This window comes from Pelodiscus sinensis, chromosome 1, assembly GCF_049634645.1.
Source record: "Pelodiscus sinensis isolate JC-2024 chromosome 1, ASM4963464v1, whole genome shotgun sequence".
NCBI classification, from domain to species: Eukaryota; Metazoa; Chordata; order Testudines; family Trionychidae; genus Pelodiscus; species Pelodiscus sinensis.
The window spans coordinates 308710604-308738432 of NC_134711.1; the positions used below are offsets into that span (position 1 = coordinate 308710604).

The 27829-nt window shown below is 41.1% G+C and overlaps 1 protein-coding gene across 1 annotated transcript in view; it reads right to left on the reverse strand.

Annotated features, from left to right (window-relative positions):
- TYR (tyrosinase) overlaps positions 1-27829 on the reverse strand; it is a 79329-nt gene that overhangs the window by 42538 nt on the left and 8962 nt on the right. Inside the window, exons 2-3 of the mRNA XM_006118374.4 lie at positions 25608-25824; positions 5405-5552 (exon numbers count right to left, since the gene is read on the reverse strand). Of these exons, the coding sequence (XP_006118436.2) occupies positions 5405-5552; positions 25608-25824 (365 nt within the window). The remainder of the gene's footprint in view (positions 1-5404; positions 5553-25607; positions 25825-27829) is intronic.

Below are 27829 nucleotides of genomic sequence, written 5' to 3' on the forward strand. Positions count from 1 at the left end.
TCTAAAGAATATCATTTATCACCTCATCTTTTTTGCCAATATATCTGACAAAGCACCATGAGACCCACTGAGCCTCTATTGAGTGAAAAATGTAATAAAACTTAGCATTTATTCAGTGCTTTTCATCTTTGCAGTGCTTTATAAATATTAACTGAGTTATCCTTCTACTAATGTAGTACAATACCTGTTAAACCACTCTGGTTAAGATACTAGTTTCAGGTGATCTTGAGTCAGTTGCCAGCTCTACTACACATTTTCTGTGTGACCTTGGGAAAGTCACTTAATCTTTCTCTGTTCCTGAAATCTCCATGAGCAAACTGGGAAAAACACTCTCTCCCCACCACCTTCTTTTTTCTCCTATATTGACTGTAGACTATCAAGATAAAGGATTGTAAATAATTTAGACTATACTACCAGGTTATTTTGAAATAATAACTCCCAAAATAACTATTTCAAAATAAGCTTATTCCTCTTCACATAAGCAAGAGTTATTATTTTGAAATAACAGGCTTGGTGGTGTGGAGGCTCACCTTGTTATAGTTATTTCAAAATATTCCCCGGTGTACAAACATCCTTCGTCTTTTAGAACATGTTGGAAACCTGAAATGTTTCCCATTAGAAATACTGAATGAAAAATATTTGATAATTGTTCAGCTGAAAAAGATCATTTTTTCTGCCTAATGTTTTGAATTTGTTTGAAAAAAACTGAATCAGTATTTCTAAATAAGATAACATTTTATTTTCATTTGGGGCTTTTTTGGTTAAAAAAAGCCCCAAATGACATTTTAAGATAAAATGAAAAAGAAATGTTTCATTTAACAATGTTGATTAGAAATGAAAGCTTTCGTTTTGATATTTGTCAGGAAAAATGGATTTTTTTGTTGTTGAAAGGGACATTGTTCCAGATTTTTTTCTCAACGGAATGTTCATTTTTGACAGGAAAAAAATATCCGCACAAAATATTTTGACTATATAAAGTGCCTCGTAAAATGGGTCATGAATTCAATTCACATCTCTAAATATTATTTTAATAAAAATAATAAAAAAATAAGGTAAAGACCACAAAGCTAGAATGAGATTGCACCTGCATGGACCTCTCCTATAGTCATAACATTGCAGAATCAAGACCAACAAGGATCCAGAACTGGACCTCAGAAATTCTCGTTTCCAGTCTTGTGTTGAGATTGTGCCTCTCTCCAGCGTTTAACTCTGAATAAACCTTTTTAAAATAGGCTGTCCCCTGTTGGACTTGCAATTTAGTACTTCATAGATAACGAATAGGAATGGACAACTTTAGCTCATTACATGTTGGGTGTGCTGGAGGATGAGAAGTTCCACAGAGACCTATAGCTCCAGCCTGCCAGTTCAGCAGCCATACAGAATGGGCTCCTAAAGCACTTTGGTTTGGAAAGGAGAAGAATAGGACAGCTGGCATTGCTGGATAGCATTGACCTGGCAGAATAGTGGAGTCCTTATAGGGCTCAGAGATAACAGATAGGGAGGTGCCCACTGTACCTGTTTGGAAGAATATCAGTGGCCTCATCTTATAGTGTGTCCTCTCTCTAATGCCCTGGGGTGGTTGTATGATTAATTTTATATCCTGGGTGGTAGAATGCTCACACACTCGCATGCACATCACAGTGTGATGCTGGTTCCTAAAGCAAGAATCTAGTACTAGATGGCAGCTAGCAAAAGATCATTATAGAGCCAACAGCAATGTTACAATATGGATGCACATGTATTTATTGTTTATACTGATATGTAACTGCAATATCAGTAATGTGCCAGTTAAGTTCTGAGACCATCATTGAGCTTAGTGAAATCCAAAAATGTATCCAATTGCTAGGACCTCAGTTTGATGTGACTGTACTAAATTTTATTATTATTTATGAGGCTTTGGTGCTGTTAATGATGGCTTGGCTGAATAGGTGTATCCAATCGGTGCTGTAAACAGGCTGAAAACAAATCTAAGAAAGGTGTTGAAAGGGCTCATCAGGAAATGTTATTTTTATAGTGAAAAATTTCAAATAACCCCTTTTGTAGGTATCACCAAAATATATGTATGCATTTTTAGGGGGAAGAAAAGGGGAAGGAGGCTGCTGAAAACCCAAACCCAGAAATTTGCAGGTTTTGGGCTATCAAATAATTGAGGTTCTGAAATCTTCAGTTTTTAATTAAAAAAAAAGGAAAGGTTTTGATAAAAATGGAAACTTGTTAAAATATCTGTTAAAAAAGCAATTTTCTGGTTTGGGGAAAAAATCCAAACCAAAATCCAGCTCTGTTTGTGAACACCAAGTTCCAGGGCCTTCTGCTCATTATCCATTCCTACCACCTGACAGCTATGCCAAATGAGGTTTCTCCTTTGCTACCATTTCAAGAAACGATCAAAGCCCTGATGAGTTATGTTGAAGCTTGCTTTGTGCTTATGACTTATACCAACAAAATCCTGTGGTCTAAGACCAATTCTGAAACTTCATTTCTAAGACTGGATGCTTTGTTTGAATCATCCTCATAATATCAATAATTGTTATGAACCATGTTTGTTACCGTAGTGCCTAAGGATCAATGAAAAGTGAAGACCTTGAGGGTAGGCAGTGCATAGAGCCAGATTAGTAATGAGTCTTGGTCCTGAAAAGCTTACACTCTGAATAGACCAAGAAGCCACAGGGAGGGAGAAGGAATCGAAGACACAAGTAGAGCAGCAAATACCAAGTTCCATGGTGTTTTTTGTGAGGAGGAATGTTAAATGGGATAAATTAAGTGGAAAGACAAAGTTATAGATGGGGTGAGAGGGACAGAGCAGGACAGTCATGGAATGGGAGGAAGGATGGTAATGGGGGTGAAAGTAATTGCCAGGATTTACTGGTACTCTGAGGTGAAGAGACTGTGTGAGAGGGAGCAGGACAGGGTTGAAGCAAACAGCCAATCAGCACAGCAGAGAAAATGTCTACTCAGAACTGTAGAAAATACGCTGGTGATCTTATCAGTGTCAGAAGGCCTGGGCTTAAGCTGCTTCTGCAGCTGCTCCTAACAACTTATGTCTCTGGCTGGTTCCTTCCTTCTCCCTTTGTGTTGACTATTGAGTGTAACTGAATAGAGAACATATTTGCAATTAACAGGACTGCTTTGCAAAGCTAAAATCCCTCAGAGTTGCTGAATGTAGTATTCACTGAATATTTTCAGGCAGCTTTGGGTACAATATTTTTCATGGAATCATAGACATGTAGGACAGGAAGGCACCTTAATAGTCCTGCATGGAGGGCAGACTAAATTTTATCTAGACAACCCTAGACCTACTTCTAAAAACCTCCAATGATGGAAATTTCAAAGCCTCCCTAGGTGATTTGTATGGAAGACCATCCCTAGTGCTTGTCAGAGAATTTCATCCCTGCCTCTCAAGATGCCACCCACACTGAGGTGTTGAACGTTTCATGGCAAAAGTTCAAACTCCAGAGCATCACAGCTGCCACCAGGTGCAGCTGGAGTCAAGTACAATGGACAGTATTCATGAATTAATCTACTTAGGCTTCAAGCAGAGTTCAAATTGTTGCAGCAAACTGGATGTCCTTTGAGGAACAGAGCTCATCACCTCCTCTGTGAAGTCCAGATCTCATTTATGGATGCATAAGCCTGTTTGTGCTGAGAGGTTTTATCAAACTTGTATTGTGATATGTGTCAGAAACCTACGTTCTTTTACAAGCAGATTTAGAGTGTCCAGTGGTATTCCAGGGCACTATCAGAGGCAAATTCTGAAAACGAAGTGGCTTGGCTTTGTGTGATATGTCACAATCTCACGGAGATCTGGACAAAATCACACAGCATACCTTGCTGTCAAACTCTACTAACATGTGAAGAGATGCATGCCATGACCCTACCTGTTGCTATTTGCAAGGCCACCTCAGAGATTTGTGGAGTCACAGAATTGAGCCAGTACTGAGTACTTCACTACACAGCACCATCAACCATGATTATTTTGGCTGGTGCAATGATATGCAGTATTTCTATAGAGTGCTCCCAGGCAGAATTCACCCCTTGCAGTGGGCGAAGGCAACACTTCAGTCCCACCGAGTGCAAAGCAATATGTGTTTGATAATGCCTAGAGTGTGTTGGTAGACTCCACTCACACTTGTGCTAGAGCAGAGCAACCATGCATAGCCTGCTGTGTGTCATGTGCCTCCATGAAAATCAATTAAAAACCATCTATTACCCTACTTCTATGGCACCCATAACCATAATAGTTGAACACTTCATGATCATCATTAGTGTACTTGACCTCATGAGATCTCTGTGCGACAGAGACACGGAAGACACAGCTACTCAGAGGTAGACAGACACCTAAAGTGTCATTTATTTCAATGGAAGCTAGGCACCCGAGTGACTTATCTAAGTTGCACAGGGAATCTGGTGGAGTGGGCAATTAGACCTGACTCTCCTGAGACCAAGGCTGTTACCCAAAGCACTGGACTATCCCTCCTCTCTGGGAAAAAAAAAGTAAAGGTTCTCTGTTTCTATGAGGTCTGAAGGTCTACAGCAGAGGACTATATATAACTACTTGCAATACAGGCTTTTTTAAAGCCTGCTATAGGCCACCACCTCAGTGGTTTCTTGATGTTTACTAAGTACTCCAGTGGGTAGGATACTCCTACTGAAGTCCTTTGGCAGAGATGATGACAAATAGAAACCAAGAGACCCAACAGTCTAATGGCAATTAGAGTTCTAAAGCATCCTGGCTGAAGCACAAAAGTTAAGGCTGAGACAAAACTTTTCCCACTGATGCAATTATTGTTCTCTTTCTACACTATTCTTTGAATGCCTGCCTGCCTCTCAGAAAGCAATCCTCCACAGCCCTTAGACTATGTAGGAGAAAACAGTTTATTAAATGTACTGTACTTACCTATCAGTCACCTACTTATTAATTGCAACTAAAAGCATGATTAATCTGTCATGGATAAGGCTGCTAAGTAACCCTAATCATGTTAATGGATTTTTGTCACTTCTGCAAAAGGCAGCATCATTATCAATAGCTGCAAGAGACAGTAGCATTTATTCTGCTGCAGATAGCTTGAAGTTGCAGCATTGCTTTTGCATTGTCTTCGCAGTTGTGCTCAGTGATTTACTTCATCAATACCAATACGTTTCAATCACGTTTTCTTTGCAAAGTTTATCTTAGAAAATAGATAATTACCTCAGTTTCAGAACGCGCTTCCAGAGGCTCATAATAACTAGAGAGGAAATTCAGTGAGAGGGCCTATGTAACATGTCATTTAAACTAAATTAATGTAAAGCTCAGTTATATATGTCTGAAAATATTGTAAATTTAAGTAATCCAAAGTTTGATACTAACGTGAAAAGACATTTTAAATACACAAAATAGATCAATTTTACAAGAAAAAGTCAAACATACCTGTCAACGAAGGCATGGTGAAGGATAAAAATAGGATCATTAGCAGATCCTTGTACCTGGGACATTGAGCCATTCATATAGATGTGAAGTGCATTATGTAAACTGCTTTGAGACATGTTCGCAATTCCAGTCTGTGGATTGGCAAAGCCTAAACATGAAGAGGAAATCATACATTGATATGAAGATGTGCATAATCATTCTTTCACTAAAACTGAAGTTCAAAGTACCTACTAATTATAGTTCATTTATGTTCAGCTCTTTAGTACAATACTAAGATAAATGTTTAAAGAAAGAGCACTAGTATCCTTGAAGGCACACCATAGACGACATTAGGAGAAACTAAATTAAAATTACTGCTATAAAACTAAAGCAACATGGCACTACATGAACTACTCAATTGATTTATGTTTTTAATTCTTTGTCTAATGTTTCTGGGTGTTAAAAAAAAAGCATTCTAAAACCCCAATCCTGCAAATATGTATGCATGTGAGTAACTTTATTCATACATAAAGAGAAACTATCTGGGCCCAAACCTACTAAGAGAATTATTTAACTAACTTACTGTATCTCTGACAAATACCAGATAACTAATGGAGCAGTAGAAGTCTGCAAAAAGTAAGTGAAAATAGAATGATCCTGCCAATTACTAGTCCATAAATTAAAACAGCCTGTTGTGTCTTGTGATATACAAGCTCTTTGGAGCTGGGGTCATTGTTTTATCATGTGTGCACTATGCTGAGCACTTTTCCCTAACAAGGGTCTTTAGGAGCCACCAAACTTCAAAAAATAATAGCAAAAGGACAGAACAAGTAATTGGCCTAATCATTCCCTTCCACAGTAACAAACCTACAGGACAGGGCTCTGGGGACAGAAATCTCTTTGGGTATGTCTACACTACAGAGTTAGTTTGAACTAACGGATGTTAGTTCGAACTAACTTTCATAGGCGCTACACTAGCGCTCCGCTAGTTCGAACTTAATTCGAACTAGCGGAGCACTTAGTTCGAACTAGGTAATCCTCATTTTACGAGGATTAAGCCTAGTTCGAACTAGCTAGTTCGAATTAAGGGGTGTGTAGCCCCTTAATTTGAACTAGTGGGAGGCTAGCCCTCCCCAGGTTTCCCTGGTGGCCACTCTGGCCAACACCAGGGAAACTCTATTGCCCCCCTCTCGGCCCCGGACCCCTTAAAGGGGCACGGGCTGGCTACGGTGCCCGTGCCAGGTGCAAGCCTGCCAGCACCCAGACCCTGCACCTGGCACGGATTGAGCCAGCCACCCGATGCCCCCCAGCCCTCCCCCTGTTCCCGGGACCAGGCTGCCGGCTCCCGGGAGCTTGCCCGGGACCGCAAGAGGCGGGCACCCGCCTGGGCTAGTGCGGACATCGTGGACTTTGTCCACGATCTCTGCACTAGGCACAGGAAAGTGGCCGTCAAGGGCAGGAGAGCTGCCAGCCTGGCCACCCAGGAGCAGGTGTGCATGAAAATCAAGGGGGTCCACTGAGACCCCCAACCCTGAGCCCTGAGCTTACAATGGCCGTCCTGGGTCAGACCAAAGGTCCATCTAGCCCAGTAGCCTGTCTGCTGACAGCGGCCAACCCTAGGGACCTTGGAGGGGATGGACCGAAGACAGGGACCAAGCCATTTGTCTCGTGCCATCCCTCTCCAGCCTTCCACAAATCTTGGGCAGGGACACCACTCCTACCCCGTGGCTAATAGCACTCCATGGACCCAACCTCCATGACTTGATCTCACGTCCCTTTAAACTCTGTTCCAGTTCTAGCCTTCACAGCCTCCTGCAGCAAGGAGTTCCACAGGTTGACTCTTTGCTTTGTGAAGAACAACTTTCTGTTACTAGTTTGAAGCCTGCTACCCATTCCTTTCCTTTGGTGTCCTCTAGTCCTTCTTTGTGGGAACTACTGAAGAACTTTTCTGTATGCACCCTCTCCACCCAACTCCTGCTTTTAGAGACCTCTATCCTGTCCCCCCTCCGTCTCCTCTTTTCTAAGCTGAAAAGTCCCAGTCTCTTTAGCCTCTCTTCATATGGGACCTGTTACCAACCCCTGATCATTGTAGTTGCCCTCCCCTCTCCCAACCTCTCTCGTCCCCTCTCCCACCTCCTTTTCCCAGTCTCCCCCAGTTTTGTTCAATAAAGACAGATTCCATTTTTGAACACAATTGTCCTTTATTTTGTACATCAAGAAAAGGGGCTAGGGAAGGGTAAGTGGAAGGAGCTGAGGGAGGAATGGGGTACAAGCCCCCGATGGGGAGTACTGGGCTGGCTCTGCGGGCTTCTGGGGGTGGAAGCTCTCCTGCAGCCCCCCAATTGCCCCCTCTCCCCAGATGGCAGCCTGCAGCAAGTGCAGCCGGTCTGATGGCCGAGTGCTGTGATGTGCCCAGTGTGGGCACTCCGGGCACTCCAAGCCAGGACTGCTTTGCAAGCGGGGCACCCCTGAGAACTGTCTGTCCGGGGTGGGGGTCGGGATCCTTTAAGCACAGCCCTCGGCTAGCCTGAGACAGCATCTCCACGCTCTAAGTCCTCCTCTGATGCCCTGCCGGCACTGCATCTGGCCATCCTTAACCCCGGTTCAGGGTCCACTTAATGTGGACATGCTAATTCGAATTAGCAAAACGCTAATTCGAACTAGTTTTTAGTTCTAGACGCGTTAGTTTGAATTAGCTTAGTTAGTTCGAATTAGCGCTGTAGTGTAGACATACCCTCCGAGAGTTAAAGTGGGGAATGGACTTTGTGAAAATGCCCATCTCAAAATTGCGCAAGAGCTCATTTAAAATATGGACGCTTCACAGGTTTTTGCGCAAAATCTTTGTAGTGTAGGCGTAGCCTAAGGGCCAGGTGTCCCCATACTTAGTCTGGCCCTGGTAGCTCTTGGTGGTCCCTTCTGGACTTAAATTCTATGAGTTGGCAGAAACTTTGTATCTTTGTCCAAAAAGTACCTTGCATGCTTTGAGAACAGCATGAGTCGTAATATCTCATTATGCAAGAGCATGTTATTATATCATGAAGCAGTGAAGTCACTGGGGAAGGAGACTGCCACTGGCCCCTGAGGGCTATCTGACAGAGGTTAGGAAGGTAGCAAGCTGGATCCTGAACTCAAAAAGGTTGAGAGAGACTAATCTAGTGTGTAGCACCCTAGCCAGGGATTTTGGAGACCTGAGTTCTACTCCCAGCATTGGAATCAACCTTTCTTTGTGGTCATTTCACCCAGCTGTCTTTGTGTTGTGCTTATATAATAAGATCTTTTGGGGGTCAAAGACTGTTTCTTACTATGTCAATGTGCGAGTCCTAGCTTAACAGTTCTAGATAAGCATCATGGTGAAAAATGGGCACATGTTAACACTCTATTTTACATCTGAACAGTCTGGACACTGCAGAGGAGGAGTGGAATTATCTAAGGTGGGATCTAGGGAAATAATTAGTAATCAAATACATACAGGGGAAATTTAGACCAGGAAAAGCTTCCCTATTGAAAACTCGACCAAGTCTGGCTTGACCCATGGCTCCGGTAGTCTCAGGGGGAAGTGACAGGAGCCACAGCACATAGAAATTTTACAACTAGTTTAGATAAAACACTAAAAAATGTGTTTTGCCGGACAAGCTGGAATGGATAAAGAGATATGTTCTAGTTCATCCAAAAGTTAGGGTTTGCTGGAATTACTATGAATTATGACTTTCTTTTCTTTTTTTTTCTTTTCTTTTCTTACAGGAGGCCTCTTTAGATGACCCTAATAGTTCCTTGTGGTCCTAAAACTATTAATCTAGGTATTCAGTAACATAGTAAGTTTCTTTCAGCTGTCACTTCCATGAATGGTTCTATGAAAATCAGCTGGAAAAAGATTGATTTGTCAGTCTTCTTAAAATGGCTAAGACTTTAGGCTCTTCATTTGTGTTATACTACTGCTCATTATAGAGAGGAAGGGTGATGGGAGATTAGTAGAGTTCTATTTATAAAGCTTCTAGAATATGTGGGCTAGGAACCTAGATATTTTGCATCAGTCTTAAAGAAGCGTTGATAAGTTTCAGCCCTAAATATGGTGTTAGAACTTGAGTTTCAAAAGGGTTATGCAGAATACTTTTGTATAATAAGATGCACTGAATCAGGGCAGCCTCTTCACAGGGACATCTCCCAGAAGGCTATTTTCACCTAATGTGGACATTGTCATTCATATCAACTTCTGATTAACTGAGACAGTATTAGCATTAAGGGGTTGGGTCATGTTTAATCATGTGCCTAATAGGAGTGAAATTCTAACCTATGGGTTCCTAGGAGATAAGATTTCATATAAATATTAAAGATTGAAGAAATAATAATTAAATGCAATGAGTATCACTTTTCCCGGTGTGTTTTTACATGGTATGACCTTTATTATTTCACTTGAATTCTATTCATACTAATTTGAAATGGTCTCAGGACAATTGGCTCAGGGCAATCAATGATGAGCAGCTGAACCAATTCAGAAAAACCTAGAATGCGAAAAGAATTCGGTAGTGTTTAGGGAAAACTGTACTTCAATAAGGAGCAGGGAATGAATCTGTAATCCACCACTATAGTAAATCTCAGACATGTTTAGGGGAAAACCCTGTTAGAACATGATGTGCTAGAACTAGCCCTTATGGATGGATCTTGTGCAATTAAGGTTAACAGGAGCTTTGCCAGTGACTGAAATTGGAGTCAAATCAAATTCTTAAAGACCGCTTGCCCGTATATCAAGAAATCAGTGGTTCAGTGGATTTCAACTGACTTCAATGGAGTTATGCTAATGTACGCTAGTTGGAGCTGTGACCTAAAGAATTCATTATAGATTGAGTTCATAGTGCCATCTATAGTTGAGGCTGCCCAACACTTTTCATTATATGGACATGCCTATATAATGGAAAGTGTTGGGCAACGTCATATAGGGTATGTCTAGACTACAGGGGGGGTTTTTGAAAAAAAAAATGGCCTTTTTTCGAAAAAACTTCTCCTGCATCTAGACTGCTGCCACATTCTTTCAAAAGTAAATTGAGAGAATGCGGCAGTTTTTTCGACCAGGGAAAACCTCGATTTACGAGGAATAACGCCTTTTTTCAAAAGTGCTCTTTCGAAAAAAGGTGCTGTTGAATGCAAACTGTGCTTTTTCAAAAGACAGCATCCAGACTGGGTGCTCCCTTTCAAAAACAGCGACGAGGAGTCCTGTGGCACCTTATAGACTAACTGAAGTGTAGGAGCATAAGCTTTCGTGGGCAAAGACCCACTTCGTCAGATGCATGTAGTGGAAATTTCCAGAGGCAGGAATAAATATGCAGGCCAGGATCAGGCTGGAGATGATGAGGTGATCCAATCAAGGAGGATGAGGCCCACTTCTAGCAGCTGATCTGGAGGTGTGAATTCCAAGGGAACAGAAGCTGCTTTTGTAGTTAGCAAGCCATTCACAGTCTTTGTTTAATCCAGAGTTGATTGTGTCAAACTAAAAAGATGAACTGTAGCTCAGCAGTTTCTCTTTGAAGTCTGGTCCTGAAGTTTTTTTGCTGCAGGATGGCTACTTTTAGATCTGCAATTCTTTCAAAAAAGAAGCTTGCTTTTTCGGAAGTACTGGTTGTAGTCTAGATGCTCTTTTTTGAAAAAGGCTTTTTTGAAAGAATCTTTTGAAAAAGCCTCTTTTGAAAGAGGCTTGCAGTCTAGACATAGCCATACATATGAGAGTCTATCTGTCTGTCTATTTGTTCAAGAACTCCTCCTAAACTGTAAGAACTAGGGGGCCCACCACATTTGGTACACAGCTTCCTCTTATCATAACTTAAAGCAACATAAGGGCTTGTTTATGCCCACGAAAATGGGATGTGCTTGGAATGGGATTGCTTCTCAAAAAAATCAAAAAGAAAAGAGGTAGAACCATCAAAGCAAGTACAGTCCTCAAAATTCACATAACTGAGCAAAATGAGACAGATAAATAGGATGAACCTGAAATAGGATTGCTTCTTATTAAACCTTAAAGAAAAGAAAGCAAGCAAATAAATTTCAAGTAGTGCTTTGTTTTGGCACAGCTAAATCAGTGCTTAAGGTTTGAAAACTAAAAGACAGTATTACTGGAAATCAAATTGACAATAGCCCTTTTTTGTTAAAACATAGCAGGTGATAAGGGTTTATAGGGAGGAAGGAAAATACACTTGATGGAATTATTATTTAAAAAATTACTAAAATTAACATAATACTGGTAATATTTTGAAAAATATAATCATTTCAGTAAAGTACACACATTTTCCTTTTATTTAAAAATTAATTGAGTTAAGGACCCAAGCAATGCCAGGTAAATCTGCTAGTGTCTGTCTTCTTTTAGCAGATGGTATTTAGTTATAGTTGAAATTGCTTGTAATTGAAAAACAATTTTAATGCTGTAAGGAGTAAGGCAGCAATGGACATCCTTGACAAACACCATAAGACGACAAAACCTTGAGTCACAAATGAAATACAGCAAATGTGTGACATTAGAAGAGAACTCCCTCAAATCTAGCAGAGTTGATAAATACAAAGTGATTAGCAGAAAGATCAAGAAAGGAATGAAGGTGTCCAAGAAAATATGGATTGAAAAATAATGTTCTAAACTTGAAGAGTATATCAATAATAAAAACAGTAAATAAGTCTTCCACATTGTAAAGTATCTGAGGAAGGAAAAATGGACCCAAGCCAATACAATTTAAGACAAAGAAGGGAACAGACTTACCCTGGTCTAAACTAGGGAGTTATTTCAAAATAACTCCTCTTATTTTGAAATAATAAACAGAGCATCCACACTACCAAGTGAATCATTTTGAAATAATAACTCCTGCTTTCCATGAGGAATAATGCTTATTTTGAAATAGTTATTTCAAAATAGCAGTAGTGTGGACAGTCCACTGTGCCATTTCGAAATAACTAGTCCCCAGAGTCATTCAAATTAATTAATCCCCAGTCAAGTTAGCATGTCCACGTTAAGAGAACCTGCCTTGGATTAATTTGAAGCTTTCCTGTAGTGTGGACATGCTATTTAAAAATTATTATTTTGGGAATTATTTCAAAATAAGTTATTTCAAAATAATTTCCTAGTGTAGACATGCCCTTACAGAAGGAAGAGACACCATCAATTACTTCTTTGATCTATATAACCATCAGAGAAAGGGAAAGTCCAGTGTCCTAGACAGCCCATATTCAAAAGAAAAGTATTGACTTTTCAGTACTGTATGAAAAAGTGGAGATAGGTGTGAAAGCACTCAAGAATGTAAAGGTTACAAATATTGACAGCATTCCAGTGGAAATGATGAAATTCAGAGGAGAAATAGTAAAAGATTAACTCACCAAGATCTGCAATAAGATCTGGCAGACTGGTAAGTGGCCCTGAGTATGGACACAGTGACTAATTATCACTCTGCCAAAAGAAGTCAAAATTAATGGACCATAAGTTTAATTGCCATGCCAGCAAAGTGATGTTGAATGGAGAATATTGTAGAGAATATTGTTGCTGAAGAACAGGCTGGCTTTCATGCTGGAGCAAGTACCACGCAACAGATTTTCAACCTTCATGTTCTATGTGACAAGTACTTACAACACCAATACGACATCTACCATGTCTTTGTTGATTTCAGGAAGGTGTTTGACAGAGTGTGGCATGAAGCTCTCTGGGCAGCCATGAGGTAAAATGTTGATCATGGGCTTATTCTTACCATTAAACAACTGCATGTCAAGGTCAACAGTGCAGTTCTTGCCAGAAGCACAATAGGAAAGTGGTTTCACATCACTGTTGGAGTCCGGCAAAACTAACTTCTTTAGCCCACACTGGTCAACATCTACTTGGAGCACATAATGACTATTGCTCTAGAAGATCACATATGCACAATCAGCACTGGGAGATGAACAATCTCAAATCTTTGGTTCACTGATGATACTGATGGCCTGGCAGGTAGTGAAGATGAACTTGCCAACCTTGTGAAATGATTGGATGAAACTGCCGCAAAATATGGCATGGAAATCACTGCAGAGAAAACCAAGCTGATGATAGACAAATGTGATGGGATCAGCTCACATATCACTGTCAGAGGACAAGATTTGGAAACACAGAAATAAGTATTTGGGGGCAATCATCATTGATGAAGGGTCAAAGTCAACAATTCTGGCAAGAACTGTGCAAACACCTACAGTGGCAAAGCAAAAGCCAATTTGGAGGAACAAGAACATTTCCCTGGAATCCAAATTGAAATGGCTGCATGTACTGGTCATCTCCATTTTCCTTTATGCCTGTAAGACATAGATCCTTGCAACAGAACTACAACAGAAAATACAGGTAGTAGAGATGAGATATTTCTGCAAAATCCTGGGCATCTCCAATTGAACGATGTCACTAATGAATAAGTCCACAAAATCATCATCTGATGCACTGGGTCACATGATGACTTTCTGATGACTATGACAAAATGTGAGCTGAAGTGGTATGGACAGATAAGATTCTCTGGCCTCTCCAAGATCATCCTCAAAGGGACGATTCAGGTGTGGTGGGGGGAGAGATGAAGAGGTGGATTGAAAACAGTACAGGGGAAGACAGAGGAAGAGATAGATTGACAACATAAAAGAGTGAACAGGAATAGATTTTGTAGGCACTCAGACACATAATCATCAGGGGTAGAGACAATTGGTTGATTGTTCATCAGTGATGATACCCCAACTAAGTGGTTATGGGAGGGATGATGAGTATGATGATATATCATATTGACTATAACAGGCTTCAAAAAAGGGTAAGATAAATTCATGGAGGTTAAGTCCATCAATGGCTATTAGCTAGGATGGGCAGGAATAGTGTTCTTAGCATCTGTCAGAAGTTGGATGACAGGGGAGGGATCACTTGATTCCCAGTTCTGTTCATTCCCTCTGGGGCATCTGGCATTGGCCACTGTCAGAAGACAGGATACTGAGCTAGATGGATCTTTGTTTGACCCAATGTGGCTGTTTTATATTCTTATGTTGGTGATAATATAGTTATAGTAACAACAGTCTATCAGCAGAGATCATGGAACTCTATATGCAATCAGTCAGGGACACAGATTTGTAAATATTGTGCAAGACAAGTAGTGTCTTCCTTCACTACTCCTCATTTGTTGCTAACTCAGCAGCCCTTAGTGCATTTGGTAGTTTTCAGAGAGTATTCGATGCTTTGATAGAATTATCAACATTAATTACCGTAATGATGCATTAAATTTCCCATAAATCATACCACCTCTTGGATTATTTTGGTGTATTGTTTAACATCTGTGACACTTTATCACTTACCACATTAAGCTATTTAACTATATTCAGGGCTGTTGTATTTTATAAATGCATAACTGTACTTCTTAAGTAAAAATCACTCTGCACTATTTCCAAGTCAAGTGCTGAAAACATCAATCACTTTGAAGGTGGAATGTCACTCTGTACGGTACATGTTTGGGTCGCATTGACTCCAAGAGAGCTGGGGATGAATGTGGCTGTCAGAAGGATTCCATGATACAGCGAAGCACACACACAGACTGATGTGTCTATTTTAAATACATGAGAAGGAAAAATAAGGCTCTCTCTCCGCTATGGGCACTAAAGAGCTACAACATGCCACTGTAACCCCATAGAACAAATGCAAATTACAGCAACAGAAGGGGTTTTCTATCCGCTGTAGGGATCAGGCAACCAGTAGCTAGGTCAACAGAAACATTCTTCTACCAAGCTAGCTGCATCTATAATTGGGGTTATATCAGTATAACTACAGCACCCATGAGAGCTGATTTTTCATACCTCTGAGTACCATAGTTATGAAGACCTAAGTTGTAAGTGAAATCTGGCCTAAGATAATTAACCTGATTCTGAGTGTTGGTTTTTCAGATTATTATGGAAGATGCTGGTACTATACCAGTGAACATCAGCTGAAGCTCTAGTCTTTAGCAATCTTTTTATAGGAGACATTTCAGGGCTAAAATCAACAGTGAATAATCCCTCCTCTTTCAACCAATACTCCTATTGGTTTCCTGTTGGGATTTTGCTGGCATGAGGAAGCCATAATGACAGCAAAAATGCCCTAAGGAGCCACAGTCAACAAAAAGGTTGAACTGTCCGATTTGGGCCATATCACACTCTCCAGGGTAATTGGACATGACTATCATGCAACTTCAGTGTGGCCCTGGAGCCAAAAGTCCCCCTGAAATGTGTCCTTGGTGATGACACTCAACGGTTTGGCAACAGTCTGTGATCCTGGCACACAAATTTAAAGTTCATTGTTCACCAGTTTGGTCCCACTTCACATTAAACATGTGCCAGAAGAGATGTTCATATAAGCTAGGGCTAAGTGTGACAGCGCTACTGACGCCAAACCATAGGCAGAATAAAAGCAGATATCTCTGACTTGAACAGTCAGAGTGATCCATTTTTGGTTTGTGAGATGTATGTGAACAGCAGGATTTATATTTCATTCTCAATCTGCATGCCCCATATAATCAGGCAGGTTTCCCAGGCAGAACCAGCATTCACAAAAGCTTTACAAATATTTGCTCCTACTTTAAGGGGCATTGCCCAACCTGCCATTGACATGTTATTTTTCAGTTCCACTGGATAGCTATTTCACTGTGTAAGTGAACAGCTTTGGGTGGGGGTTTATGGGCTGATGCTGACCTTTGTTTTCTATGGGAATTCTGATTGCTACTCTTAGGAAACATACATTTTGTCAGCCTTAATAGATTCTTGTTATGTTAGCCATTGGTTCACAACTGATGTTGTTGGTAGCTACATGTAACAATGCTTAGCTCTTACATAGCATTTTTCATCAGTAAATTGCAATGTTTTACAAAGGAGGTCACTATCATTTCCCCCATTTTTCAAAAAGGGAAACTGAGGCATTGGACTTATTCAAGGTCACCTAGCAATGGGGAGCGGGGAGAGAGGAGGAGCAACTTGAACCTTAGTTTTCTAGTCTACCAGTCTAACCACAAGACCAAACATAAACTTCATTTTGGTGGATGATTAATCTGATATTTCTCTGGCAGAGGTGTACATTGGGAGTCATTCCACGAAGTCAATGGGTTTGATCCTGAATTAGGGATCCACTCAAGTAAAATTGGAGTAACTCCCTTGTAGTAAATGCAATTTCTCTGGATTTACACTAACTTATATCAGAGTCTGACTATGTGGATTTGTATTGCCCATGTAAATAAGATCAGAATCTGCAGCCAACAGCTGTTGTAAAGCTGTGAAAGTAACAGCAGGTATCTTGTAATGCTGTGGCAGAGGCTATGACACTGTGCTGTCCTATGTATTCATAAGGGATAGGTCTACACTGCAAGGGTAAGTCCAAAAAAGAAACACAATTTGCAGTATGCAAATTGTTTCTTTTTCCGCTTTACTGTCTAAAGAGACTTTTCCAAAATTTGGCTTGTCTACACGGCTCCAAATTTTGGGAAAAAAGTGCTCTTCCATCACATCCTTTATTCCTTGTAAAATTAGGTTTACAGGGATGGTGAAAGAGTGTCTCCGCTTTTTTGAAATTTTTTCTGAAAAAGCGGACACGTTCCTCGTACGTGGCATTGCTTTTCCAGGATACCTCTGGCATCCTGGAAAGGCAATGCACTCTAGACATAGCCAAAGAGATTAAACAGGCTGGACTTTTCAAAATAAGGCTTTATTAGAATTAAATCAGAGCTACATCGGATAATGAAGACTTATGTGTTCCTGGCAATTTGTCTGTGATGCTGCTGCTAGACTGCTTCCAACAGGTTCTCACTGATACTAGTTCATCCAGTTCCTTCATACATGCTCTGCTCTTAACATCACCTGCTCCTAACATCACCTCTTGCCAGCAAAAGCAATTCCAAACAACTTAGTGTACATGCCAACTGTTTCTCCACTAATATATTCAGCGATGTTAGCAGTGCTCAAGGAGCCTTTCAGGAGCTCTGTGCAGTCTGCAAGGCATCACTTCAATCCTTACACTAACAGATTCCACAAACTACTGTTTACTGGACTGAAGGATCCTCAGTGGTTTCTTCAGTGCTTTGGCCTGTAGCTGTCAGTGAATTCTCCTTGGTTATCCTCCCCTTCTTCAGCAAGATGTTGCCGATGTCTCCTGTTCCTCTGAAAAGTATGTTCATCAGGAGCCTATATCTCAACAGATTATGGGGGGATCTCAAGAGTCACTACTACTCTCTCTGCCCAGCCAGTGCCATCATGAATCTGTACTGCATCTCTAAGCTTCCATGTTTCTTATACACTAGATCATCCGTACACATCTAAGTCAGTATTGCTATTAGTGATTAGGGAGTCTTCTCAACTTCTGCCAAACTACTTACTGTCTCTTTAGGCAACAGTCCAGGTTTCATTGAAGCTGCTCAATAGTTTAATATAGCTGGTATGAATCTGTGCCTATGTCAGGGAACTTTTTCAAAAGTTGTTTATCAGTTTTCACACCACTCTCGATAAGGCCATACTTAGGACTTGAAAGACTTCCTTAAACACTCTGGCTCTGTATTTACATTTTGCCATGCCCAAGTCCTTCATATATTCTTGTGAGCATGTCCCCTTGCAACATCTTAGACTCTACTGTTCTCTCTCTCCTAAAAACATTCAATCAATAACAGAGAATTCTACTTTTAACTTTGAACCCCACCTCATGCCCCCTTGCATTGGCTCTGGCCTTAAGACCACATCTCCACTTGCTGCACCAGAGATAGATCTTCTGGCATTCAGTTTAGCAGGTCTGTTTAAGACTTTTGGCAGTGGTTTGGTGATGAGAACTTCACAATATAGGAAACAGTGGCTCAGCAGCTCTATGTTTTGTTTCCTGACCTAGCTTACAAATTCTTTCACTTTGCCAATCATGGAAGCTGCTCCATCAATGCAAACACAGATACAATTTTTCCAATTAAGGTCTCCTTCTTCAAGATAAACTGTTGTCACGGTGAATATTTCTTCTCCAATTGTGATCAGTCATTTCTTTGTAAAACACAACTTTTTTCTCTGATACTGTCTCCATCAATGTATCTTACATTAGCCAAAAATTAAGCACGGCCCCGTCATCTGTTAATTCATCAAGCTTCAATGCACAATTTCTGCCTGGATGCATCAGCACAGCCATGCTTAGCTCAATTTGAGTAGCTTATTTGAGTTATGTCAATCACTCAGCTTATTTTGAAATTGGGAGCATCTACGCAGCACTTATTTCGAAATAGAGCACTCTTCCTCTGACTTCCCTTACTCCTCTTACAATGAGGGTTACAGGAGTTGGAGTAAGAAGTCCTCCAGCTTGACAGTATTTCACCATTATTTTGAAATAATTGCCTGCTGTGTAGACACGGACTGAATTATTTCAAAATAACACTAGTTATTTCGAAATAATGTTGCTGTGTAGACATACCCCTTGATTTTAATTTTTCTGGGAGCACCATCTCAATATTGCTGACATGCCTTTAGTGGTGCAGCAACTTATCACTCTGCCTGAGAGAGAATTTTTTTCAATTTCCTTCACTGTGTGTCTAATGACAGACGCTGGTCATGTGTGGGTGGAACCAAACATGGGGCCTTTAGAGCTTAGGACATGAGCCACTACCTCATGAGCTAAAAGCCATCTGGCTTGAGCAAGTTTATTATTCTCCCTCTAAGTGGTCTCAGTGCCACTAAAAGGGACATTACACCTCACCCAGAAATTGTGTGGGTTACATGTGTACCTAATCATTACTCTCATGATTTCTTTGCATGCTGGTAAAGTTAATGTCTGAGATTGTATGTGGCACTTTTGCCTTTTCTACAAGCTCAGTGACCTCATAGCTTGCTCCCAGCACTTTGTCAGAAATAGGTGCACAGTTGATCATCAGTAGTGCCTGATTTTCATTCTGATCCCTCAAACACATAAAAAAATGATGCCTTTTCAGGCAAGGGATAAATGTTTGCTTGTAAGGTGTCATTTTGCCTCACTTGGCACCGTGCCATGGTTTAAAATTTTCTCTCTGCACACCAGACATTGTGGAAGAGGTTGAGATGTTTCTCCTGTAGATGAAAATCCATATCGCAGATAGCTTGCACAGAAGGGTCAGTTCACCACTTCTACTGTTAGTTTTACATTTAGTTCCATCATTGCAAGTAGAGGGGGAACTGCCATAACTTCTTTCTTCAGATATTTGTCCATTTTGGGATCATATATTTGAAAATCGCCCGTGTAATTTTTGAGATTTGTAAGATCTGACAGTTTTACATTTAGTTCCATCATTGCAAGTAGATGGAGAACTGCCAAAACCTTCTTTCTTCAGATATTTGTCCATTTTGGGATCATATATTTGAAAATCGCCCTTGTAACTTTTGAGATTTGTAAGATCTGACAAATATACTAGCCACCTTTTGACTCTGTAACAAGGTTGCAGCTCTCCACCATGGCACCTCCTGCTGGTCATCTTGGGAATTAGTTTAGTCTTCAGGAAGACACACCTTTCCAGCAGGAGTCTTGCCATTGTCACTCTGCACTCTCCCTGTGCTCTGCTCAGGACCAGCGTCACTCCCGGGATCACAGTGTTCTCTTCAGGACACTGCCCTCTGACAGCGACCACCACACTGGTCTCTCAGTTCAGGGGCAGGCCACAGTCTACATAGGCCACTCTCTCCTGTGGAAAAGTGTGATGTAAGGGAGAAGAGGGGAAACTAAGCCTGCCCACTACTCTGGACCTCCTGTCTAGGGACCCTCTAATGGCAGCCTTGTCATACCTCCTTCACTCTCCCTTAACTGTCTCCTGTTCACTGGGCCACTTCCCCTGTGACCCCTGCACTCTTCTGGCTCCTGTATCAAGTCCTGCAGCCTGGCATGTGCCAGGACACAGCCTCTCTTTCAGCTCCCCTGAGCCTGAGTAGCACCTCTATCTGTAAGGTGCTTCCTCTTGGGAACCAGTCTGACTCCTGCACCTTCCTAAGTCAGGAACCAAATGCCCTTCACTCTGTTGAGCAGCTCCTTTTAACGTGGGCTGCCTCAGCAAGATGCTTTCTCATTGGTTACCTCTCTGATTGGCCAGGGCTCTGTGCAGGCTCCCTCCTGCTTGCTTTAATCCTTTCTAGCCAGAGTGGGGCAGCCACCCCAGTAGAGACTCCTATAACATCAAGTTCATATGAGTGTAGCATAATGTTGAGTCTGTCATAGGCCACTCTTAATTTTGTTCATGTATGTCAATGAGCTAACCCAGAACAAGGCTAGTAGGGTGAAAATCAAAACAACCATGGTGGCTAATGTTAGAGTTTGATCTATCTTGTTTCCAAATTAACATTTCCAACAGTGGAAGCTAATATTGAAACTTAGTATAGGAACGGCTGACACCTTGTTATGTCTTTCTTCCCCTCTTTAGACACTTTGTCTGTGTTGCCTATTTAGATTATATGAATATCTCCAATGTGTTTAAACAGCAACTAGCACAATTGGGGCACAAGCTTTGCTGAGTTCTCTAGGCACTATTAAAATACAAATATTGTTTGTTTACATTAATTTTCTATGGCCCACTAATACTACGAGGTGGTTCTGTGGGGCCAGAGTAAGGCCACATATTTCTTCTTCTAAATCACAGAATCAGGCCATAGAGTGACCAGGAAATCTTGTGGAACATCTGGGATGGGGACACCTGTGTGAAGCCTGCCTGGGGTCACTCACCACCAGGGTCCTGACGTGCAATGCATCTGGAACAAGGGAATTATTCCATATTCACACTGGCGTAGCTGTATGTCAATCTGAGTAGAGGTTGCCTACAAGTAGCAGGAGAGGAGCAGCTGAAGCTGTTCCATGGGGAGATATACTCTCAGCAAGAGAGATGGAATGGAACTCAGTAAAAGCAGAACATTGGGAAATATGTCACAGCAGTGGCTCGGTGCATCTCCTCACATGGAAATACACATGGAAGGATGCGGGAGGATGATGCCGGGAAGGAAGACTCTCATCTCCTGGAAGTGGTTTTGCAGAGTCACTTTCAGGAGACTGGGATGAAGAAATTGTCTCCATGGGATGAAGAGGGAAATCTGGGTGAAGATCCTTGGCCTTTACAAAGCTAGTGGGGATACTTGGAAAAAGGGGAGAATTATCCTGTGCCTTTGGTCACCTTGGCCCGTTTCCACCATCTCCACACCTGTTCCATTTAGGCTTTGCCACAAGAACTTCTGGTAGCCATGACTGCACTCTTAATGGAGGATCACCAGAAATGGGCTATGTTGCCTTCTTGTGTAATCTCTGCAGAACTAATGGGGAGGAAAGTTCATGCTTTTAGTGTCACCACAGATTCAGCCACTTCCCCAGGCCCATCTTTCCGTAAGGTGAATCCTGGAATCCGTGAAGACCCTTCTGCATAATTCCAGGCCCAGGGTAACGTCTGACCATCCTTCTCACCCCTTAAAACCACAACAGGAATGGTCCTATAAGTATCTCAAGAGGACACTGAGGGTACGTCTACCCTGCATGCTTATTTCAAAATAAGGTATTCCGGAATAGTTATTCCAAAATAGCTTATTACGAAATAGCATGTCTACACCGCAAGCAAGCCTCAAAATTAGTCTGAGGCAGGCTTCCCGAATGTAGGCATGCTATCTCAATTTAGAGCCACAGGAGACACTGGGGAGGAATAACTTAGAATGTCCCTGGTGAGGGGCTATTTTGAAAAAGCAGCAGTGGAGCAACTACACACACCTTATTTGGAAATAGCTATTTCGGAATAGGTATTATTCCTCGTAGAATGATGTTTACAGATATAGGAATAAGCCACCCATTATTTCAAAATTATTTTGAAATAATGGAATGGCTGTGTAGATGCTTGCATTGTTATTTTGAAATAACACCAGTTATCTTGAAATAACAGTACAGTGTAGACACACCCTTACTCTCCCCTGGAGTATATTTGAGGCTCCTTTGGAACCATTTAAATCTGGACTAGACAAATCCCCAGTTAATACACTGCCAGCAGCCGTTGTTCACTGGGTTTCTATGATTCTTTTAAATTTAGCATGTGCATGTGTAGCGGAAGAATAAGTGTTGGATTAGAAGAAAGATATCAGTGCCGAATTTACAAGGGGTCATTATAAACAACAGCAGATTTGCCATATATGTTCTAAAATATGCCTCAATTTCCTTTCATCTGTAGCGCAATCCAAATTAAAGCAATAACCCATTCACAATATTGTTGGGAGCACATGCTAGGATATTAACAAGCCTCAATGCAGGCTGCTGTGACTGTGTGCAGCAGCCATGAAATTAAACTGAAGAAGACACAAAACGGGGTGGGTTAATCAGACAAAATATTGATTTTTAGTTTAGTAGACTGCAAAATAAGAATTAAAATAGGTCTTACCAATCTACTCAAGAACTCTAGGTTTTAAGTGCTTTCTTGATTATTCTGCAATTTTGTTGAACATCTGTGCTATTGCCTTTATATACATATTTATTTATTTGTTTGTTTATTCATTCTAGGATTGAAAGTGTTTTGTAAAGCATCTTGCATGAAGACCCTATACAAACACAAATTTTAATTGGTGTATGAATCATAATGTTAATACTTTACCATTGCCCACCTGTATTTGTGACATCTGGATCAATTTTAGCTCAGCATTGGAAAAAAATTAGCTCTTCAGGGATTTTTTCTCCAAAACCCTCCACACTTTTTTCTGTCCCAGAATGCAGGGACAACACTGTCATCCTGCCTGTCATTGGGCCTGGAACTTGGATGTCTTTTCTCCCTGTATACCCAAATATCCAGGCTATGCTCAACTCTTACTGCCTTTTGTTGTGCAATTTCTCAAAATATCCAGCCTTTCCTATTTGTGTGGTTAAAACTCATAATTCCATGTTTTGGTTACTTTGATCTCCATTCTGTCTTTGACCCCCCTTCCCCGACTCCTCTCCCATATACTTAAATCTGTTCAGAACACAGCAGCACCAAAATAAAATAAAAAATCCATTTTCCTGGCTCCCTGGCTTGTCTCTTCTACCATAGTATCCCCTTTCTCCAGAAACTTCACTGTCTCCTTATTTTCTACTGCATCAAGCTCCAACTACTTCCAGACTGAGGTAAATCAAAGTCTCAAATCTCTTGTTGTTTCAGTGGAGTTACTCCACATTTTTCACCGGTGTGAGAGAAGACTTTGGCTCACAATTCTGATCTGAAAATATTTCATCATATGTTATGAAGGAGATAAAGTTTTTATTGCATCACTACTACTACTGCTACTACTACGTGCATAAATTAAGGGCTTCATCTGCAAATTCAGTGTTGTAGTGGACTATGATTGTGTCCCTTTTATGTCTCCATGTTCTGAGGAAAGGTTACATACCTTCCACCTATATGGGCCATTAGTGAAAGCATGTTCTGCCCCATGCCTGGGTATGTGAAGAATCACTTGAAATAGATAATACCCATATTTTATAATATAAATAATCTTCCAACATCCTTAGCAAAGTAGCAAGATTCAAAAAAGGAGTAGATAACTGCATGGATAAGAAGAATACCCAGAGTTATAGATAATGGTGCCTTTTGCAACTTTTCATTACGCCAAAGATGTAATCAGATGTTAATATCTACATCTCATATTTCTTAATACTTACTTCCTAAGAACCTGGCTAAATATTCTGCCTTGCTCTGCTCTGAATACGCTAAAAGGGTGCCCAAATTTCTAACTACTTATCCTCTTTTGGGTGCTTCTCTTGCATACATACTTGGTGTAAAAGCTTTTCTATGTTTTACTATACCATATTTCCATGGGGAAAACCTTGCTTTTCTAGTACTGTGCATTTTGGGAGGGATATTAAACCTCATGTTTCAAAGCTTAACATAATCTCTCAAAATGGGTACGTCTATACTGCAAAGAAAACCTTGTGGTACTGACTCTTAGGGTATGTCTAGACTACATGGCTTCGTCGACGGAGCCATGTAAACTAGCTTACCCGACATAGTCAATGAAGCGGGGATTTAAATAATAATCCCCACTTCATTAAAATAAAAATGGCCACTGCACTGTGCCGACAATCAGCTGATCCGGCACAGCACAGCAGTCTAGATGTGGATCGGTCGACAAGGGAAGCTCCCTTATGCCTCGTGAAACGAGGTTTACAGGAGCAGTCGACAAAAGCTTCCCTTGTTGACCGATCCGTATCTAGACTGCCACGCTGTGCCGGATCAGTTGATTGTTGGCACAGCGCGGTGGCCATTTTTATTTTAATGAAGTGGGGATTATTATTTAAATCCCTGCTTCATTGACTATGTTGGGTAAACTAGTTTACATGGCTCCATAGATGGAGCCATGTAGTTTAGACTTACCTTTAGGCCCAGATCAAGTCATATGGATTTGTGAGCCTTGGGCTGCAAGTGTAGATGTTTCTGGTTGGGCAGGAGTCTGGGCTCTGAGACTCTTCCAGCTGTCCAGGTTTCTAAGCCAAGGCTCAGGCCCAAATAGAAAGAACTATGCTCCAATTTTTAGAGCCTCAATCCAAACCATACATGTTTGAATCAATTTACCTGTGGGCCAAGACTTGGCACCACAGGGTAGATACTTGCAGTGTAGACATATCCTGTGTGGACATGTGCTAGTTTTGCTCAAGTTAGCAGACTAAGAATAGCACAGTGGCTCAGGATAATCAACCAAGTTCACACCTAGGACCTTGATTGGTGTTGAACTCAGTTGGCTAGCCCGAGGCACCATGTGTACTGTGCAGCTATATTGCTATTTTTGGGCACTAGCTTGAGCAGAGTTAGTGCATGTAGATCTGCCTGAGCTGGGAATCACATTTCCCATTTACTGTGAAGATATACCCTTAGAAATTTCCAGGAGAAACTGTGAGATCAGGAATATTGTCAATCTCATCTCCTAAGATCAGATCGAGGTTTACAGGCAGGGGTGGACTGGCCCGGCGGGATACTGGGAATTTCCCGGTGGGACATCGTATCCATCCATGATGAGCCACCGTTGCAACTCACGGAGCCTGACCCACCGCTTGTGATGCATGCCAGATGTAACACAGGGAAATGGGGCAGGGCTTGAGGGGCACGCAGGGGTGATGTCATAGGGAGGGCCGTTCCCAGGCCTATTTTGATTGCCAGTCTTCTCCTGTTTACAGGGCTCTACTTACTCATAAATTACAGCTTCCACCTTGAAACAGCTTTATTCTACATCCCTGGAAGGGATCATTCTATGACTAGAAACACCATAGCAAAATAAAATGTGTTACCTTCCAAAGTGTTTCTGAAACTGAAATTGGCCAATTTATCCATGGACCCAGACTCGTACTGAGTCAATGTTAGACAAAATTCAACATCAGCTGAAGACGGGAGTCTAGGTGTCCTCGTTTTATCATGGTTCCCAGGATTTCGAAGTATAGGACCCTCATTGCTGGCATTGCATAAAGCCTGCTGGCTATTGTACTCCTCCGATAGGCTGCAAATTACCTGTAAAATATCAGCATGGTTGTTGATCAGCAGAGATCAAAGCAAACTTCGTTTTACTTTTTAGAATAAGTTCTTTGACCTATAAAATCCAGTGTTAAATGTAAATGCAATAACCTGTGTATAAGGGAGAGAGAGAGAGTGGGGGAGATCAAGAGACAGAAAGAGAGGGAGAGCGAGAGAGAGGGGGTTAGCAGAGGCAGGGACTCAGAAAAGGGGCTGGGCAGGGATGGGACCTCGGAGGAGGGTCAGGACAGGGGTGGGGCAAGGTTTTTGGTTTTATACAATTAGAAATTTGGCAGCCCTAGTTAAGTCTAGTGCATTAAAATCCCAGGGTATGTCTACATTGCATTCCACTTTCGAGAGAGGAATGAAAATGCAGACAAACAGAATTGCAAATGAAGCACGGATTTGAATTTCCCGTGCTTCATTTGCATAATTGTGTCCGGACGCTATTTTGAAATACCCTATTTCGAAAAAAGAAACGCTGTCTAGATGCGGTTATTTTGAAAGAAAACCCTTCTTTTAAGGTTTAAGGGTTATTTCAAAAGAAGGGTTTACTTTCGAAATAATCATGTCTAGACAGCGTTTCTTTTTTCAAAATAGGGTATTTTGAAATAGTGGCCGGACGCAATTATGCAAATGAAGCGTGGAAAATTTAAATCCGCACTTCATTTGCAATTTCATTTGTCTGCCTTTGCATTCCTCTCTCGAAAGAGGAATGCAATGTAGACATACCCTAACTGACTGTCTGATTTGTGGCACAAAACAGATAGAATCTGGACTTAGACAGTCTAATTTTACCTATATTATGCACTAGTTCAAATAAAAGTTATAGACCTAATACAGAAATTATTGGTGAGCCTGTATGGCTTGTGATATATAGGAAGTCAGACTAAATGAGCATAGCAGCTCTTTCTGGCCTTAAAATCTATAAAAAACTGGGTCTTTGTCACTGCCTTTCCTCCTAATTCAAAATCAGGTCTCTCTTTAAAATTGCCCTACTGAAGTTTTTCCTCTTTTGGAATAAATTCATAGGTTCCTGTTAGACAATGCTTACTAATGCAAACATTGATCTTCAACTTGTGTAACTCAGTGCAACTCCATTGAAGTTGTTAAAAGTATGTTCTATAACTGCATTTATATAAATAGTTAACAGACAGAATTCCAGTAGATGGCACTCAAGAATATGTAGATTAGTTCCTAGGTTTTATAGGTCTGAAAAAAAAATCTTGTTGAACTCTGGACATGGACTCCCTAGTTGAGTTCTTCATGTCATCTCGTAGCACAATTCAGTGAGCTTTGCTAATTTGCACCAGCTGAGGGTCTGGTCCCATGAAAAAGAGTCCAAAGATCTCATTCTCCCATGCCTTCAAGCAGAATATTAGGGTTAGCAAATGTTTGTAAATGTTCAGTAGCAATTATGGAAACTCACACTTTTCTTTAGTGCTGTTGGTTTCTTGCTTCACCCGCTCTGATTCTGCAGCTGTCTCTTTACAGACAGATCCCTAAACTCATGTGGAACCAACTGTAGGACCAGAGCCTTACACTTTCTTCAGTCTTGTGTTAAACTTTTGCAAGTTGTTCATTTTCTTAACTGCAAATTTTTCTTTAATGCCAGTAGTATATGTGACAAATCCTTTAGGTTAAATCAATGAGAACAGTGACATGCACTGCGTACAGCCATCAAGCTAAATGTTCTCTCAAATATATGACAGATGGTTCAGACATGTACTGATCTGTACATTGTGGAAGAAAACATTGTCCTCACTCTGCGTTTGTAAGCAACAAGTAGCCAGAGGCAGTTTTATTACGAGCTGCAGCAAGGGAAAAACTGGTTCGGACAGGGGGGAGCCCCCCCTCTTCCGAGGCAGATCTTCGAATACAAGCAATTATGAAGCAGTTTATATACTGTCTATTAAATATAATAACAATAACAATTAGTCTCCTTCCCATTACAAACACCAATGGCTAACAGTTATTTAGTTCTACCCAAATGCTCCTTATC